Source organism: Scyliorhinus canicula, chromosome 16 (assembly GCF_902713615.1).
Source record: "Scyliorhinus canicula chromosome 16, sScyCan1.1, whole genome shotgun sequence".
In the NCBI taxonomy this organism is placed as follows: domain Eukaryota; kingdom Metazoa; phylum Chordata; class Chondrichthyes; order Carcharhiniformes; family Scyliorhinidae; genus Scyliorhinus; species Scyliorhinus canicula.
This window is the reverse complement of record NC_052161.1, coordinates 129,728,807-129,748,742: the sequence shown is the minus strand read 5'-3', so window position 1 is coordinate 129,748,742 and position 19,936 is coordinate 129,728,807. Positions and strand designations below refer to the sequence as shown.

Sequence of the window (19,936 nt, the reverse complement as noted above, 5' to 3'; positions counted from 1 at the left end):
AAACATGCCATGGAACGTAAGAGCTTATGTGTGATTTAGTTTATTGTGGGGGAGGCAGTTGTGCTGTAGCGACCACATGGTTCTGGCTGACCATGAAGCTCGAACACTCTTACCACCCGCCATAGGTGTATCAGACGGATGTACAGGTTGACAATCAACCTGTTGGGTCATGGCACAAACACACCTTCCGTGAGATTATTTGATGACAGGACAAGTTATTCTCGAGCTGCATCTTCTCCCTACCGAATGTCCAAAGATATGAATCTCCAACATGGGGATCAATCAGGACCAGGAACCAATGCCGATCATTTGCCTCTGTGTGGGAGACAATTATAGCGTCCATGGCTGGTACCCCAGCTGAAAGCTGCTGACGCAGCAGGGAGATTGAACCTAGGGAACTTTACTTGTTGAGATGGCCAAACACATGCTGGGTACGTTTGTTGAGTTGCATGGTTCTCCATCTTCTAAAGGTGAACTGTGCAATGCCACTTTGACAGAGATGTCAGAGGCAGCCCAAACAAGCATTTTCCAGATTATTTCCCCCCATTTTAGCCCTGGGTTTCTTTCTCTTTCTGTTTGGCCTCGTCTAAGAGATTACTGGGAAATGGGAAGGGGTTGCAGGTAGGAGGATCACCAAATATGTCCACGTCCATACGGTGTGTGGATTGAAGCTGAACTTCAAGATTATGGTGTTACCATGCACATGTTTCTTTGTCCCTGTAGATGGTGGAGGTCATGGTTTGTGAGGTGCTGCCAAAGAAGCCTTGGCAAATTGCTGCAGCACATACTGTAGATAAAACACAATCTGGCTATAGTGCATCAGTGGTTGAGGGAGTAAATGTTTAAGGTGGTGGATGGGCTGCCGATCAAGTGGATTGTTTTGTTCTGGACAGTGTGGACCTTTTTGAATGTTTTTACAGCTGTTAATGCTCATTGAAAATGAGATAGACACTGCAGATTTTACTGAGTGGATAAGAAATCATTTGTATTTATGTAGCATCTTATTACATCTTTCAAACATCCTAAACTGCTTCAGATACAATTAATAAAACTGTTACATAGATGGCCACAATAACCATGTTGTGTATCCCAAATTCCCACAAACAGCAGTAAAATTAATCATCCATGAATCTATTATTGGTGATATTGGTTCAAGAATGAATGATGGCCAGGATACGAGGAGTACTGCCTGCTTTCCTTCACATAGGAGCAGTGGACCTTTGACCTCAAGAACAGAAACAAGCAGATGAACTTCTGTTGCAGAACTCATTGACAATTCGATCGAGCTGTTAACCAATGCTCAATCCATGACACGTCATGATAAATATTGGTGGTTATGGTATGAGAGGCTGAAATTGTTTTCTGGCTTTGTCAAAATCTGAAATAGAAACACAAATACTGGAAATTTACAATGCAGGTCCATAACCATTTGAAAGAGCAAGAGAGGCTATTGTCCTTAAAAACAAAAGGGTCAGACTGTTAACCAAACAGGTGTGACTGCCCTGTTTTGTTGCTGTTTGTTGAGGAAAGAATGCTGGCCAGGACAATGGGAAAACTCCAACACATTTTCAAATTGAGGTATTGGATCTGTACCTTCAACCAGAACAGGCAGACAGAAACTGCTTTCTCATGCAGCATCTGCCCAGAATTTCCTGAACTTTATCAACCTTTGGAAAAAAAAAGATAGTTGAACTCTGTCTCAAAGGCTGCGCATTGAGACATAATTTAAAAGAATTTGAAATGATTTTCAACATTTTGAATGAGATAGCGTTGAAAGTTGGTAACACTGAGCAGTCAGCTGCTTTACCGATGATGTTCCCATCCCCTAGTGCTCCCCCACCCCACAACCAGATGGGGAACATAAGAAATAGGAACAGTAGTAAGCCATTTAGCCGCTTGAGCCTGCTCTGCCATTCAATAAGAGCATGTCTGACTGACTGTGGTCTTAATTCCACTTTCCTGCCCTGCCCCCATCCTCCTCATCTCTGTCATAAATGTAACAATCAAAGTGGTTAGAGGAGAAGCAGTAGATGCTTTTTGTGTCTTTTACTGTGAAGACGGATACAAAATATTTCTTCTTTTCTCATTTTTACTTCCCAGGTCACATCCTCTAAGAAACCAAAGCTCATTTCAGCTTCTCTTTTCCTTTTCATACACTTGTAGAAGCCTTTACTGCCCATTTTTATATTCCTTACGTACTGTCTCTCATATTCCAATTTCTCCCTCTTTATATTTTTTTAAGTCAACCTTTGCAAGTTTCTAAAAATTTCCCAATCTTCTGGCCTACCACGAATCTTCACAGCATCTTTCAATTTGATATCCCCTTAACTTCCATAGTTAGCTATAGACGGCGTATCCTTATGGTAGAGTAATTCTTCCTCAATGAAATATACCTTTGTTGAGAGTTATACAGTATCTCCTTAAATGTCTATCACTGCTTTGCTACCATTTTACCTTTTAACCTAGTCACCCAGTCTACTTTAGCCAACTCTGTCTTCATATGCTTGTAAGTGCCTTCATTTAAGTTTAAGACACTAATTATGAACCTCATTTCTCACTATCAAACTAAATGTGAAATGATATCATGTTATGATCACTCTTGCCTGGAGGATCCTTTACAATGAGGTCTTTAATTAATACGGTCTTGTTGCACATTACCAAGTCTAAAATAGCCTAAACCCTGGTGGAATATTGATTGAAGGAACTGCCTTGAATACACTCTATGAACTCATCCTCCAGGCTACCTTTGCCAGATTAATTTGTCTAATGGCTGTGAAGATTAAAGTCATTAATGATTATTACAGTACCTTTGTAACATCTTTCAGCAATGTCAAAAAGTTTTTGAAAACCCATCTTTTCAATGCTCATCTCTCTTAAGTCTTCTTCCACCTCTTCTTTGACATTTGACTCCCTTGTGGAACCCACTTGGGATTTTGTACTGTGTTAATGGCCTAAAGTAAACTTGGTAAGGAAATCTAAGCCAGATTGAACTAATTGTCATACCATTTCAGCATCCAATTGGTTCAGTGATTCCAATTGCCTCAATTGATGTATCTGGACATTTATTCCACACATTGATTGCTCTCTGTGCAAAGAACTTCCTGATATCAGCCCTAAATCCGATTTTTACTCATTTAAGCCATCATCCCTTATTCTAACCTAAACTGCTTAAGTTCCATAGAATCCCTGCAGTGCTGAAACAGCCATTCAGCCCATTGAGTCTGCAGTGACCCTACCTAGGCCCACTCTCTGCCCTATCCCGGTAACTCCACCTAACCTGCACAACTTTGGATACTCAGGGGCAATTTAACATGGCCAATCCACCTAATCTGCACAAATTTGGACTGTGAGAGGAAACCGGAGCAGCCAGGGGGAACCTACGTAGACATGGGGAGAACGTGCAAACTCGTACAGTCACCCAAGGCCCGAATCGAACCTGGGCCCCTGGTGCTGTGAGGCAGCACTGCTAACCACTGTGCCACCACGGTTCATTTTGCAGAGCATTTATAAGCCTGTGCATTTCTTCAACATCTCAAACATCTCCTCTGAAGCCTGAGGAGCCAGAATTTTCCAATGTTTCTTGGTAACACAGACGGAGATGAGCCTCATGGCTGTTCTCTGCACATCCTCCAGAGCTTGAACATCTCTCTTGTGTTTTGGTGACTAGACTGAGCTCAAGATGTGGTCTGACTGTGTTTGATCGGTGCTATGACAGGGTTACAGGGTGAGTCCACCTGAGAATCCATTCTATTACTCTCCATTTGTTTTTAACATCCTTATCTTCATGCTAATCCAATTATATGAAAAAGCCCAGCCTATTACAATAAAATGTGGCTCTCTCCATTCAGCTTGTACATTGTTATCTTAATTTCCACTTGCTTTATTTTGGAAGTAAGTCAAGAAGTGACTGCCTGTTGCAGCCCTGTATTTGATGATGGATGCGTCTGTGCCCGCCTTAGATTATAAACAAATGAAGTGAGTAATCTGAACGAAACAGGACTCCTGAGAGGGGAAACATGTGACTTTTAAGTGTTCACTGGAAAAGCCTTGAATTCATTTGGTTTTGTTATTGTTGCTCATTCAAAGATGGAGTCACCCCCAATGTGTTTCTAAAATAAAATAAAATTAGTTTCCTTCATTTGTGGTCACAGTCAGAACAAACATTTTTTCCTCAGCTCCCCTGTGATAGAGAGGGAGGGAATCCAGCAAAGCATGCTCTTCCTGTTCCCTCTCCAATGACTCAGCTTTCCTCTGAGTAAAATGTCTGTGGGTTTAAGTCAAATTGCAAGACCTGAGCGTGCATTGCTGAGGGGATGGTAGACTTTTAAAGGGGCTATCTTTTGTGTGAAGTGCTCATGGTGATGTGCATCTGTTTGATGGACACATGAGATTCACTGCATTATTTGAAGAATGGCAGGAGGGATTGGCTTGATCAACATTCATCTGTTACCCAACGCCATCAACAAATATTAGTTGTTCATTCATCTCATTACTAATCATGGGCCGCTGCCACATTTGTCTGTATTACAAGTTGAAGGGATGCCCCGATTATGTGAAAAGCATTGACAAAATGGATGTTCTTTCATCTTTTTTGATGGATGAACCTGTGTGTGGATACCAGGCAAGAATAGGATTGGGTGTAAATTATGGATTAAATCTGACAACCCATAAATTGCAAACCAACTTCTCAAGACCTCAATAGTTTTCCCACTTATATGGTACTGGGTAAGACATTTATCCACCTGCATTAGCTATCGACCAAAACAAGGTAATTCTTTCCATTCCACTTCACTTCAAAGAAATCAACATATACTCATTCCCACGGTTTTCTTGTGTTCGAACACAGGATGAAAAGAAATCTGAGTTGGATCATTTCTCATTCCAAGACACATTTTACGACTTTTCGACAACTCTTCAATATCTTTACCTACCTTTGGATACTAAAAATAGCTTCTTCCTACTCTTTCATGTGGACAGGCCATCTGTGTTCTTGATGATATTCCTCTAATAATCTCTCTCAACCTTGGCAGAATAATGACTCTTCAACCCCATCTGAGACAGTCTTCATCTAAAGCCAGTTCATTTCTATATGTGAAATATGGGGCGGAATTCTCCAGTTCCCCAGCCATGTGTTTCTTGGCCGCGCGCCGTTCATTGGCAACGGGATTCTATCTTCCCGCTGCTTGTCGATGGGATTTCCCATTGCAACCACCCCACACTGTTGGGAAACCCGCTGGCAGGTGTGTGCTGCCAGTGGGAAAATCCAGATAACCAGAGAATGCCAGCCATTCTTGCAATTTCTCATCATCACACTCTTTATGCTGGCCATTCATGACATAATTGAGCACTTTACTGAGCACCAGATCGTTGCCAGTTTCGTCCCTATTTTTTCTTGCAGACACCAGTATGTCATTTGTGTATGAAAAGTAATTCACTCAGTGGCTAGAAATGAGTCTATCTTCATGGGAAATCTTAAAACCTCTGCATTTATATGGTCGCCCGACTTACAATATTTGATATCGTAGTGATGGCCCGTCAAAATCGACACCCATCTCTCAAGCCATTGCTACCAGCATGGACGGCACCCCCTTTTTTAGACCAGATAGGATCGTTGGAGCTTGGTAGTGAGTTAATAAAGTGAACCTCCTACCATACAAGTATTTATGGAAGTTAGTACAGTAACAACACATATGATCACTAATGTCTCTTTCTCAACTTGTGAATAATTTTGCTCTGACTTTGTTAAAGTCTGTGAAGCCTACGCTACAGACTTCTCTGAACCATCTTCTATTTTGTGAGGTAGCACCGCACCTTACCCCTTGGTGAGACATTGGGGATCAAAACAACATCACCAGTCGGTATTTCACTTCTTCAAATGCTTTCTGATGCTGCACAGACCACACCCAATCGATCCCAAATTTGAGTTGAAAATACAGTGGGGTGAATGTAATAGCTAAGTCAGGCAAGGATAAACTTAGAATAATAACAACAATCCCCATGAATGTTCTGAATTCTTCTTCATTTCCTGGTCTCTATGCTTTCAAAACCTTCAAACCTGCTCCATCATTGGATGGATACCTTCATCATCTATTTGGTGACCCAGGTATGTTACAGTTGACACCAAGAAGCAACATTATGCTTTTTAGCTTTGATGCCATACTCTTGAAGTCAGTCCAGGATTTATTTTTAGAAATTACAATATGCTTTTTCTCCCTCTTACTGTGAATTAAAATGTCACCTGAGAAACAACACACTCCTTTCCTCGAACTTCCTTTCTCTCAGTACCTGATCTATGATGCTCTGGAACACAAAGCATCAGTGGACGCCCTAAATGGTAGCTTTTCATATTAGTACAAATGTTTGTGTGTATGAGTGGTAAGCAGTTCCTTACTCTTGGCAGTTAGTTTTCATTGTAAATAAGCATGTGACAAATCAATCTTACTGAACCCCTTTTCATTGGCTAAATTAGACAAAAAATCTTTACTGGTAGGCAGTCGCTGTCTGCAGAGAGTCTGCACGTTCTCCCCGTGTTTGCGTGGGTTTCCTCTGGGCGCACCGTTTTCCTCCCACAGGTCCCAAAAAACGTGCTTGTGAGGTGAATTGAACATTCTGAATTCTTCCTCAGTGTACCCGAACAGGCGCCGGAATGTGACGATTCAGGGCTTTTCACAGTAACGTCATTGCAGTGTTAATGTAAGCCTACTTATAACACTAATAAAGATTATTATTAAGTATCATTCTTGATCACCTTATCTACTGTTTGCTTATCAAATCCAAACAGATCTGTTTGCTTTTTGAATTGCCACTATAGGTGTGGCTCATTCACTGTTCTTCACCTTTTGAATTGCCTCTGTTCTTTCTAATCTGTCCAATTCTTTACTTTCTACTTCTAACCGTGCATAAGGCACTGGCCTAGCCTTGCAAAATGTCAGCTGTACATTGTCCTTTATCTTGACTTTGGCATTGTGATGCCTTATTTGTCATTTGGTCCTCCTTGCACAAAGACCGCTTTGTTTTCTCTTAGCCTTTTCTCAACTGTAAATAACTGAGTTTAGCCCAGTTTAACCGTATTTTCTGAAGGCAATTCCTTCCCATTAGGGAGACTTTATTCCCTCCGACTGCTACCAATCGCAAGTAATAGGATGCACCATCATATTCCATTCTCATGGGGCAGCACGGTGGCGCAGTGGTTAGCATTGCTGCCTCAGGGCACCGAGGTCCCAGGTTCGATCCCGGCTCTGGGTCACTGTCCATGTGGAGTTTGCACATTCTCCCCGTGTCTGTGTGGGTTTCGCCCCCTCAACCCAAAGACGTGCAGGTTGGTGGATTTGCCACGCTAAATTGCCCCTTAATTGGAAAAAATGAATTGGTACAATAAATTTTTTTTAAAAATATATATAAAATACACAGATGAAGGGTATTGTTTAATTAAGTACCTAGAGCACTTTTAAAGACAGACATGCCCCTTTAAGAGGCTGTCAATTTGGTTAATTTGTTCATTTTGATACATTATTCTGGTTAATTTCACAGGTTCTCAAAAGAATATAAAGAGGGACAAGTGCACTTTTAAGGGGACTTTAATTTAATTTGTAAATTTTACCACCCGTCTTTTGACGTGCTCAAAAGGATATAAAGAGAGCCTGAACCAAAATATTACTTTAATTTACTTAAAGCTTCCTTTAAAGTTTTGTCCTTGTTACAGTGCCCCTCTAAGGGACTGTTAATTAGTTTATTTGTTTCACCTTCGTACTCAAAAGTGCTTAAAGAGGGACAGTTGGGACTTTTGGGTAGTAAGGCAGGCATGTATATTGGTGCATTCGGTAAATTAGATGTAAATCCCTTCTTGATAAAAGGTTTATTTTGTTTCCCATCTGGCTTTGGATCCATTTGACCTCTTAAGCCAGTTTTCTGTCATCTTCCATGTGCCCACCCCTGATATAAACAATAAAAGAAAAACACAGAAACAACAGCAAGAATGACCCCATCAATATACAGCCTGAAACATCGACTCGCAAATTCCAAAAATAAGTAAACAAACAGAAAAAACCAGCTAAATTCCCCATCCCCTTCCCCCTCCCTTAGTGTTCAATGGCAACAAGTTCTCGAAAGTGATAAACAAACCCCATGAATTGTAGAATTCCCCTCCCACTTCGCTCCCCTTAGTTCAAATTTCACCTTTTCCAGGGTCAAGAATTCCAGCAGGTCCGCTAGCCACACCGAGGCACAGGGCGGAGAAGCTGACCTCTTCCCCAGCAGGACCCGCCTCCAGGCAAACAGCGAGGTGAAGGCTAACACAACGGCCCCTAGTCCGACATCCTGAAAATGGCCCCGAGAGGACCCGGCTCCAAGTCCATATGTAACACCACCGAGATATGTTAAAAACCTCCCTCCAATAGCTTTCCAGCTTCAGGCAGGACCAAAACATATGTACATAGTTTGAAGGGCCCCTCCCACACCGCTCGCAAACATCCTCCGCCCCCCTCGACAACCCGGCTCGTCCTCGCCTTTGTGAGGTGCGCCCTACACATGAACTTTAATTGCACCAGCGCCAACCTCATGCACGAAGTTGAAGCATCCATCCTTCGTAGCACCTCGCACCACAAACTTCTTCCATTACCTCCCCCAACTCTCCTTCCCACTTGACCTTAATCCCCTCCATGGACACCCTATCCTCCTCCCAAAACTTCCCCTAAATCGCCGACACCACCCCCTTCTCCAATTCCCCTGCCTACAGTACCTCCTCCAACAGCGAGGTGGCCGATACAATAATGAAGCTCGGAAACTCCTTCCTCACAAAGTCTCGGACTTGCAGGTACCTAAAACCTTCCTCTTGCACCAACCCGTACTTATCCCCCCAACTCCACCAGCCTCACCAAATGTCCCCCCAGGAACAAATCTTTCATTACCTTAATCCCCCTCTCCTCCCATCTCCAAAACCTCCCATCCAGCCTCCCAGGCTCAAACCTATGATTCCCCCTAATTGGCATCCCAGCCCCAACTTAAAGTGCTGTCTCAGCTGCCACCAGATCTTCAACGTTGCCACCACCACCGGACTCCCCGAATATTTGCCCAGGGCGATCGGGAGCGATGCCGTTGCCAACCCCAACCCCAACCCCTTGCACGAGCCCACCCCCATCTTGACCCAACGGCACAATCATTTTAACCTCCTGCACCCGGCTTGCAAAAACAGAGGGAGGTTATCCCACTTGCCAAGTCGGCCTTCACCCTCCCCACCAAACTTGTAAAATTCTACCTACGGAGCCCCCCCCCCCGCCCCCTCCCCAGTCACATACCACGTGCACTCCCAAACACCTGAAGTGGGTTGCCACCCTATGCAATGGCAACATGCACTCCCACTCCTGGCTGGGACACCATAAAATACTCACTCTTCTCGAAATTTAATTTATACCTCAAGAACGACCTGAATCTTTGGAGCAATCCCATTATATTCCCCACTGACGTACTCAGCTCTGAGATATACAGCAGTAAAACATCCGCTTATAAGGTTATCCTCGGCTCCACCCCCCCCCTTTCACAATCCCGAACATCTTAGAGCGATGGCCAATGGCTCTGTCGTTAATGCAAGTAGCAGGGGGGACATAGGACACCCCTGCCTAGTATCCTGGTGCAGAGCAAAGTACCCCAAACTCATGTTGTTCATGCAAACACTCGCCATCGGTTCCCTATAGAGCAGCCATACCCACACTCTAAACCTGGTCCAATCCCAAATCTCGCTTGAACCACAATCGGATACCCCACACGCTACCCAGTCAAATGCCTTCTCCGCCACCACCAACTCCATCTCTTTTCCCTCGGCCGTCGCCATGATCACATTTAGCAACCGTCTAACATTTGAAAACAGCTGCCTTCCTTTTACAAACCCTGTCTGATCTTCTCCTATCACCTTCGGGAGGCACCCCTCCAACCTTGCCACCAGCCCCTTTGCGTGGTATCCACATTCAATAAGGATATGGACCGATATGGCCCACAAGCCATTGGATCCTTGTCTTTTTTTAACAGCAGCAAAATTCAAGCCTGTCCCAATATTTGTGGTAATATCCCCCTACCTATCGCCTCCTCAAACATCCCCACCATCAGCGGCGCCAACTTGTCTTTAAACTCCCTGTAATACTCCACTGGGAACCCATCCGGCCTTCCACCTTCCCCGATTGCATCCTCCAGGTTGCCTCCTTTATGTCCTGTTCCCCCACCGGCCCCTCCAGCCCTATCCTCCTCCTCCAACCTCGGATACTCCAACCCATCTAGAAACTTTCTCGTCTCTCACTCCTCTCCCAGTGGCTCCGGCCTATACAACTTCTCGTAGAACTCCTCGAAAACTTTATTAATCTGGTCCGGCGCCACCACCAATTTCCCCAGCCTATCCCGCATCTGGACTACCTCCCTCACCGGCGCCTCCCTCTGGAGCTGGCCCGCCAATATGCACCCCACCTTCTCCGCCTAGTCATAAACTGCTCCCCTTGCCCATCTCATTTGGCAGCATTTAAACCTAGCCTGAAGCTCCTTGCTCTTGTCCAGAAGGGTCAGATCTGCATCTCCCGTGTATCTCCTGTCCATTTCCAACATCTTCTCTGTCAACTTTAGGCACTCCTCCTTCTCTTTGTCCAACTTGGCCTTAAATGGGATCACCTCTCCCCTCCCCTCAGGGCCACCCACGATACCGCCTGTGACACTGTATGATTAAATCCTACATACTCCTCAATCACCTTCCCAATCTTATCGCAGAAACTTCAGCTCCCCAGCAACCTCGCATCCATTCTCCACCTGGCCTCTGGGCTTCCCCCCCTCACCAAGACCATATCCACCCAATGCGGCGCATGATCCGAGATTGCTATCGCAGTATACTCCGATCCCTTGACTCCAACTAATTACACCTTCCCTACTACAAAATAGTCTGTCCTCGAATGCACTTTGTGCACCGAGGGGAAAAACAAATAATCCCACTCCCTCCTACTATAACCTCGTGTGTATCGAAATCGGGGATGGCACCCAGCACCCTCTTCGCAAACCCAGCATCGTCCCAGTTGGAGCTGTATACACTCACCAGTGCCACTAACCTCCCCTCTAATGCCCCCGTTACAATCGCATATCCCTGGTCCACCACCACCTCCTCCATCTGAAACCTCTTGCCCACCAACCCCCCACCCGAGTGGAATACCTGGCTCATCCAGTCCTTCCTGAGCCTCACCTGGTCCTTCACCCTCAGGTGGGTCTCCTGCAGCATCGTCACATCGGCCTTTAGGCTTTTTAGATGCAAAAACACCCTCGACCTCTTCACGGGTCCCCCCCAGTCCTCTCACAGTCCATGTTACTATTCTGACCGCGGGTCTCTCTCACCACCCCCGTCCCCCCAGCCCCTCCTATCCACCATAGTCATAACTCCTGCCCACTGGACCTTGCCCGGCCATCCCTTTGTTGCCATCAAACCCCTCCCATCCACTTCCTCTCGAAAACACCTCTCCCAGTATCGATCCCATCCCCCCACCTTTCACACCTCCCAGGCCCCTCGAAACCTGTTCGACCAGGCTCCAGTGACCTCAGCCCTTCCCCCCACCACCCTCCCATTCACTAGCCAACGTACGCTTGCTAGTGTGGAGGCAACTGCCCATACCCCCTCCTCCCAAATCTCTCCCCCATGCCCAGTCCCTGAAAAACAACTTTCAAATAAACAAACACAGTGCAAAACACCACGCCCCAGAAAACTGTCATAATCCCAAAATTGCACTAGTCACTTACCCGTGTGCCTCCATACCACAGGGTACACTACCCATCCCCACCGACCAACCCCCAAAAAGGAAAACTGCAACTCCCAACCATTCCCATACCAGCAACTTAACATCCTAAACCGCTAACAAGAAATGAAACTATATGCAACATTTTGTCCCCCTTCCCTCAGTCCAAAAGCAAACCCGAGTCCCATTGCTCATTTTAGCCCCAGTCCTTCAGGCTTCATGAACACCATGCTGCCTTCACCGTCTCAAAGTAGAAATCCTTCAAGTTGTCGGTCACCCACAACTTCGCCATGTACACCACACCGAACCTCACACCACTGCTGTAGAGTGCCGCCTTCACCCAACCGAATGCTGCCCACCTTCTCACCAGCTCCAAGGTTAAGTCCTGGTATATACGTATACCAACTCCTGCCCACTGCACTACATGCCTGTTTCGCCCAACTCAGGACCTTCTCCTTCATGTGGTACTTGTGAAAGTAGATTGTTAACCCCCTCGGTGGCTCATTCACCTCAGTCATCTTCTCCACTGTGAAGGACGCGACCCCACCCAGTGACCCATTGTCCGCCATCTTTCCTGCTGCCGGGCTGACCCATTCGCTCGATGACGAACCTTTGCTTGACTCCTTCTTCCTGACGGCTTTTTTCTGGTTCTTCGACATCCTCCTCCTTCCTTATGCCTTCCTGCATCTGTTAAGTCATCCAAAAACTGCCCCTAGGACCGGCCATTAAATTCCAAAAACCCGAGCCTCAAGCAGGAGCCACCCACCGACAATCCGCCACTAGATGACACCTTGGTGTGTAGCCCTGTAGGTGACAGCACCTCAAGCACATATCTGGTGTTCTTAATTAATAAGGAAGTTTCTTGATTATTATGGAAATCAGGGTTATGGGGAGAAGGCAGGAGAATGGGAGTGAGGAACATATCAGCCATGATTGAATGGCGGAGCAGACACGATGGGCTGAATGGCCTAATTATGCTCTGATATCTCATGGTCTTATGGTCTTATAACCTTGACTTGGTATGGTTGCGACCTGGAGCTTTACCATGATCTGAAGCAATAGTTTCCTCTACTCGTGCATGCCATCTGGACATGACTAACTTTCCCACTGGCATAGAACTTTGACTGTCAATGGGCATTTAAATGTTTGCTGGCACTAGTAGCATCTAAATTTCTGATGCTAAGATTGGAAGCTTGGCAGAGGTGGCCTGGATCTCACTGAAATCCAGTGGAACGTCCCTGCTGGCTCAGGGTTAAGAACCTCCTTGCAATTTACAACTATCTCCTTCTGCCATTTCCATGGTTTCTCTGCATATTCCATAGTACTGGGGTCTGGCGGACAACACCGGGTTAATACTATCTCAAAGGCATCTGGCTCTGTCATGATGAGGTAAACATCTACTTTACCCTCATCTCCATTTTATTCACTTTCAGCCTAAAGTGTAATCTTCATTCATAATTACGCCAGTTGTCTTTGTTGGGATTGAATTTTCCACATTATCCCCAAATATGTATTCAGTGCCACTTTTATCAATTGCGTACTATGCAGACTCACTGTACCTGAACACAATGAGCACACGGAGCAATATTTTAAATTGTCCCATCTTCCTTCACTTTAGGAGTTCCAATACAGAAATCTAAATATATGTCAGAACATTCTTCAGTCCTTAATTTCTCCGACAAAATGTAAGAGAAAGTTCCGCCCCAGTCTCATTACCATTTTTCTGTTGTGTATTGTGCTGAGGGAGACTAACGCATGCTCAGCAGCTGGCAGCTATTATTTATTAACAGCTCCCCAACAGACACGGCAATACAACTAAATGCTCAGATCTTCCATTCAGCCCATCGAGTCTGCACAAAACCTTTGAAAGAGCGCCCCACACAAGCCCAATTTCCCCACCCTATCCTGTAACCCCACTATTCTATTTGGGAAACAGCCGGCAATTAGGTTTCATTTATGTGAAAAGGGACAATGAGTGAATTGGGCAGGCGAAAAAAAAAATCGACCTCGTTCTCGAATGTGCTTCAAACAAACAAATTAATTTAGAAAGGAGAATACAATTTCCTCCAGAGGCAGAACGGGAACAGGAAAATCAAGGCTGACACTCCAGTGCAGTACTGAGGGAACGCTGCACTGTCGGGGGTGCTAACTTTCAGAAGCAACATTAAATCAAAATCCATCTGCCTGCCCAGGTGCCCAGATTCCACCGGCACTATTTCAAAGAAAAGCAGGGGAGTAATCCCCGGTATCACGGTCAATATTTATCCGTCAATCAACATATCAAACAGATTATTGGCCATTATTATATTGCTGTTTGTGGAAATCTGCTGAGAGCAAATTAGTTGTAATGTTTGAACATTGCAACAGTGATTACATTTCAAATAGCACTTTGAGATGGCTGGTGGGTGTGGAAAACAGGATATAAATTCAAGTCTTTCCTTTTTTAAAGGTAGCAAAGATTGTGAACAAAGTAAATCAGCGTTAAAAAGATACAGAAACCATTGCTGAAAACATGGCAGAGTTAGATAGGCTAAATGACCTATTTCTATACCCATGTTTAGTACATAAATATATTAATTCATGAATTAATTCTTCTCAACTTTGTCCCTTACCTGAGGTATGGTGATCCTCAGGTTAAAGCACCACCAATCAACTCTCCCCTCAAAGGGAAAAGCAGTGTTTGGTCATCTGGGACTCAGGCGACTTTACTTTTATATAAATAAAAGTGCAATGATAATATGCCATCTTTTCAGAGACCTTGAAGAGTTTTGCACAAGACATAACTTTTTGAAGTACAGTTGTACCCCCGTCTCGTTGTACCATATCCCTTTACACTTAAAGCAGCAAATCTACGTATGACTATTAATGGGAGCACGGTATCACAGTGGCTAGCACTGTTGCTTCACACGCCAGGGACCCGGGTTCCATTCCCGGCTTGGGTCACTGTCTGTGCGGAGTCTGTGTGTTCTCCCTGTGGCTACGTGGGCTTTCTCCGTGTGCTCCGGTTTCCTCCCACAAGTCCCAAAAGACGTACTTGTTAGGTCAATTGGACATCCTGAATTCTCCCTCTGTGTACCCGAACAGACGCCGGAGTGTAGCGACTAGGGGATTTTCACAGTAACATCACTGCAGTGTTAATATAAGCCTAATTGTGACACTAATAAAGATTATTATTATTGTTTACAAGTAGTGGAAAATGTTTGGCTCTTCTATACAATTCTATTGACTTCCACTAGAGGGCATAGATCTACCAAATTCTTTCAATCTTCTTTTCACACAATGATCAATAGAAATCTGGGGCGTGATGGGAACAGAGTCCTGTAACGCCAAGCGCCAAATCACCGCTAATAGGTCCTCAGGCTCCCCACACGTCCCCTGCCACACAGGGCACCCCAGATCTGATCCGCATTGTGGGAAAAGTGTCAGCCTGGCACCTTGGCAGTGCCCCGGGGCCAGCTGGCAGTGCCACCTGGACGCTCTCCCGAGATCTCCAAGGTGAGGGGATTAGATCCCACACCTTGGGTAGATCGTGGGTGCGCATATTAGAGTGAGATGAGCTGTTTCACTCTAAAATGCAGATTTGCTTAAAAAAGTGATCCCACCCATAATGTGCGGGATTCTCACGAGGCATGGTGAGCCGGGAAGATCCCGGAAGAGGGATCTCCCGGCATCTACCGGTCGTGTTGTGCCGTGCTGCCTTTCAAGCGTAACATGGCCGGTAAATCTCGCCCTGAAATACTTTCCACAAAAGGCCATGAATGCTGGGGTCAAAACTGAGATCAGTAAACCTTCATGAGGTCTGGAGAAAAAGTGGGTAAACAGATCAGTTCCAATCTTATTGAAAGGTGGAGGAGCAGGTTCGAGGACCTAAATTGCAACTTCTTTGTGCTGCTGGGCCTGACAAGGGCAGCCACAAGATTAGCTTTCTCTTACATTCCCTCGACGGATGAAACCTGGAATCTAGGTTGTGATTTTTTAAACAGATGGCAGCGATGGAGACCATGACCGAAAAGCTGGAGAGTTTTGGCACACTGAAACTGGACACGATGGGCACTCTGCAACCCCCTCCTCATCATTCCTTCAACTTCCGGTCACCGCCATCGACGCTATCTGATGCCATCCTCCGCAAAGGAAAGGAGCGTTACACATGCAGGTGAGAGACAAGCTGCAGCCACAGGTACATCCCGTGATTAATCCTCCAACAGTAAATGAGCAAAATCCAAGATATTTGTCTGAGCTCTACAGTATTTATCCTTGACACTTTGCTGAACGTATAACAGAATTACAGATAATGTACGGCACAGAATCAAACCATTCGGCAAACAGATCCATGCTGCCATTTATGCTTCAAGTGAACTGCCACCTTCTTGACATAACCATGTTTCCTTCCCCCCCCCCCCCCCATGTTATTGTCTAGCTTACCAATAAATACATCTATGCTATTTTCCTTAATTACTCCATGTGGTAGTGGGTTCTAAATTTTAATAACTTGCTTGGTAAATGCATTTCTCCTGTTTCCCTTTTGGATTTATGAGTGACGACCTGGTATTTATGATCCCTAGTTTAAGGGCGTGATTCCCTGGACTCATTACACTCAAACTCCAGCGAAACGAGGCCAGAGCATAGCGGAAAAGGCCAGAAAAGAGAACTGCGCCATCGCCAAACAGTTTGCAATGCCACCGGCCCATTCCCATAGGCGAAATCAGGATCTCGCCGTAGCCTGGCGAGAAACCAATTCTCACCACTTAAGCCCTATTTCCACACAATCAACAAGAGCCACTCCATATCCAATGGCCTCCTGTCATTCAGCGGCCTCCCCAGCAAGTGGTCACACTGGCACCGATTAGTACTGCTTTTGAAAAACATGAGCCTGGCAGAAAGGCTTCTGTGGGGAACCGAGGAGGTGAGTAGCCATCTTTGCTCACAGTCCTCCTGGTCACACTCACGGCACTCACAGCTGCTGCCACCATCCCAGGAAGCACTGGCTGACCTCTGGCTTACCCTCCGGGACCCTCAGGGGAACAGGACATCCCTCCGAGCCTCCACTACGTATATAGGACTCCCCAGGTCAGCGTCCCCGAATCTTGGGGCCGGTCTCCTTGGCGTCGTTGTTGTGAGCCGACTGGAGTTGGCTGAGCAAGTGCAGCTTAGGTGCTGCTCGACCTTGTTGGGGGGGGGGGGGGGGGGGGGGGGGGGGGGGACGCCTGTGAGGCCTGGATAAGTGGACCATTTAAGGTTGAATAGCCTTGCCGGTCTCGCTGGGCCTAGTGCTGGGAAGTTTGCGGCAATTTATGTTCACTGTCACACTCAGAAACCTTTCCGGAGAATTGCGCCCTTAGTCTCCACCACAAATGGAAACATCTTCTCTGCTTATAGTTTATCAAATCCTATCATAATACTAAAGAACCCAATCAAGAACAATTGTCATGCTCACTTTCTGTCAAATTTTGGATAACATACTTTAACACATACTTTGACTCAAATGTAGGCAACATCATGTGAAATCTGCTTTTTAGGGAGATCTGCTCATTTTAAAGGCATCTATCGATTGAAATAATTCCATGTGATGTTTGGCGTAAAGGTGATTTATTCCATTGTCCACTCTTTTAACAGAACTGTGAAATCGTCTGTTTTAAACCAGTGAATACTATTAATATTAAAATCACAGTCAAATATATGTTGTGTGACCACGTGATTAATAATATCACAAAATGATCTCAATCAAACAGCTCTTCAATAAAGTTGGAGTGTCCATGCCACAGTCTGCAAGGGTGTCTTAGATCTGTACCATGAATCCTTGAGGCTTCTTGTGAAATTTATTCCCATTGAACTGCATTTATGGCAAGTTGCAGAAACCCACAGGTCTGGTTTTTGCCCTGCCACAGCGCTGAAATGGCCCCACTCAAAATCCTGAATGACACACTCTGTGACTGTGACAAAGGTTCACTATTCCTCCTCCTCATCTTTGACATCTCTGCTACCATTGACCATCCTCTTCCTTCCTCCATTTATCCTCCATCACCATTCCTCCATTTTTCAGATCGGTAGCTTGGTTTGATTCTTACCTGTTCAGTCATAGCTAGAGCATTTCCAGCAATGGCTTTTACTTCCAACTTCAGCACCGATACCTCTGGAATTCTTCCAAACATCACCTGTGGCCACTTCCGCTTACTCATTGACATAATGTCTCCTGGTGACATGCAATCAGGTTCCACCTGTACACTGACAACATCCAGTTTCACCTCTTTGCCACCTCTCTTGACCCTTTCAATGCAACTGCAATAGCAAACTCAACCAGTCTTGGATCAGCCACAGATATCTCCAGTTAAAATGGCCTCTGCCACAAAGTGTGTACCCTCAACACTGGCTACTCCATACCCCTCCTCGGATTTAAAAACAAAACACTGAAGCTACCAGTAAATCTTAGCAAATCAGAAAATTATAAACTTGTAATAAGGCCCTCTGCCAGGTTAAAGAAATGTCAGCACTTACTGCCTTCATTCCAATTACTGATGTCAATCATCGCAAGCAGATTGTTTAATTCACAGCATCACAGGTCTATCCTGGAATAAGTCAGCCAATGGTGCCTTTGGGGTTAATAAATCATACAGAAACTGCTTGGTCAGTGATGCCGGTAAATTGCATTTTCTCCCCTTCAGGTACTGTGGAAAGATCTTCCCGAGATCAGCGAATCTTACTCGGCATCTGAGAACGCACACTGGGGAGCAGCCGTATAGGTAAGCATGCAAAACCTTTACTGCTTAGAGCTACTTAGGCCTGTTTTCTGATACACATCTCCATGGCATAACTTCTCCTCAACATTCTGTGTCTCTAACTGGCAATGAACTGATTGTGTCCTTTTAAAATGTAACAAATTATGAAATTGTTATTTCTTTATAAGAAAAAATATCTTGTGTATGGTGTGCTGATCAAGGTGTCACACTTTTGGCAAGATTTGTGCCACAAAGACAAAGGAAGCCAGCTATTTCATTGTGAGCTTTTTAAAGGTGCAACCAGAAATTTAAAATAAAGTAAAAGTGCCCTCAGTTGTAGCATGCAGCTATAGTTCCCCATTGTTGCCTCTTCACGTTACTTCCCTGAGGGTAAACATTTGAGCAATGTATTTAAATAGTCAGGCCTGAGTTCAATACAGTTCCAGGTTAACAGCTAAACGTTGCAACTGCAAGCAGAGCCATGGAAGATCAATTTAAAAAGTGAAAGTGAGCTCCTCCTGATGGCTGCATAAGCAACTGCATCACCCATTGTGAAAATTAGCCATTCGGACGAATAATTTTCCAGGTTTGGCCCCTGGAAAGTGATGAGTTTGCAAATCTCAGATTTGGGCGGCACGGTAGCACAGTGGTTAGCACTGTTGCTTCCCAGCTCCCGGGTCCCAGGTTCGATTCCCGGCTTGGGTCACTGTCTGTGCGGAGTCTGCACGTTCTCCTCTTGTCTGCGTGGGTTTCGTCTGTGTGCTCCGGCATCCTCACACAGTCTAAAGATATGCAGGTTAGGTAGATTGGCCACGCTAAATTGCCCTTAGTGTCCAAAAAAAGGTTAGCCAGGGTTACTAGGTTACGGTAATGGGGTGGAGGTGTGGGCATAAGTAGGGTACTCTTTTCAAGGGCTGGTGTAGACTCGATGGGCCGAATGGCCTCCTTCTGCAGTGTAAATTCTATGATTCAATGACAGGGCTCTGGACACAACAATTGTCCTCAGTACCAGTGGATGATGGAGAAGTGGGATACATGATTCAGAGATGCTAATCCATGGGCTGGGATTCACCAATCTCACTCATGCCTGGAATTCTCCGGCCTGCTGAAAGTGAATGGAGTTTTGACAAGGACTCCAAATTCTTCATTCTCACTTGCAGCTGGGAGGCAACGGGCGAGATCAGCGAATCCCTGCCTATTGGACCTTTGTTTGGAAAATACAAATATGAAGAGTAAGATAAGGACGAGGGCCCACCAGCAATGGGGCTGAGAGAGGCTTCAGGAAACAGTAGTTACAAGATGGACTGTGAAACATTTTTTACGTGTTTATATATGTTGACATTAAAACAATTGCAAAGACCTAATATGATTGAATGTCTATGTAAATCTGTGCGAGGGGTTCAGTATCCATAAAACAAAATAAAAGCGTGCATTTCTATAGCAAATTACAAATGCTATAGAAATGGTTCTTTC

The 19,936-nt window shown here is 45.1% G+C and overlaps 1 protein-coding gene across 1 annotated transcript in view; it reads left to right on the top strand.

Moving 5' to 3' along the window:
- The window catches only part of prdm16 (PR domain containing 16), a 1,033,598-nt gene that overhangs the window by 973,436 nt on the left and 40,226 nt on the right, over positions 1–19,936 (top strand). The window contains exons 13-14 of the mRNA XM_038773645.1: positions 15,734–15,903; positions 18,410–18,487. Of these exons, the coding sequence (XP_038629573.1) occupies positions 15,734–15,903; positions 18,410–18,487 (248 nt within the window). The remainder of the gene's footprint in view (positions 1–15,733; positions 15,904–18,409; positions 18,488–19,936) is intronic.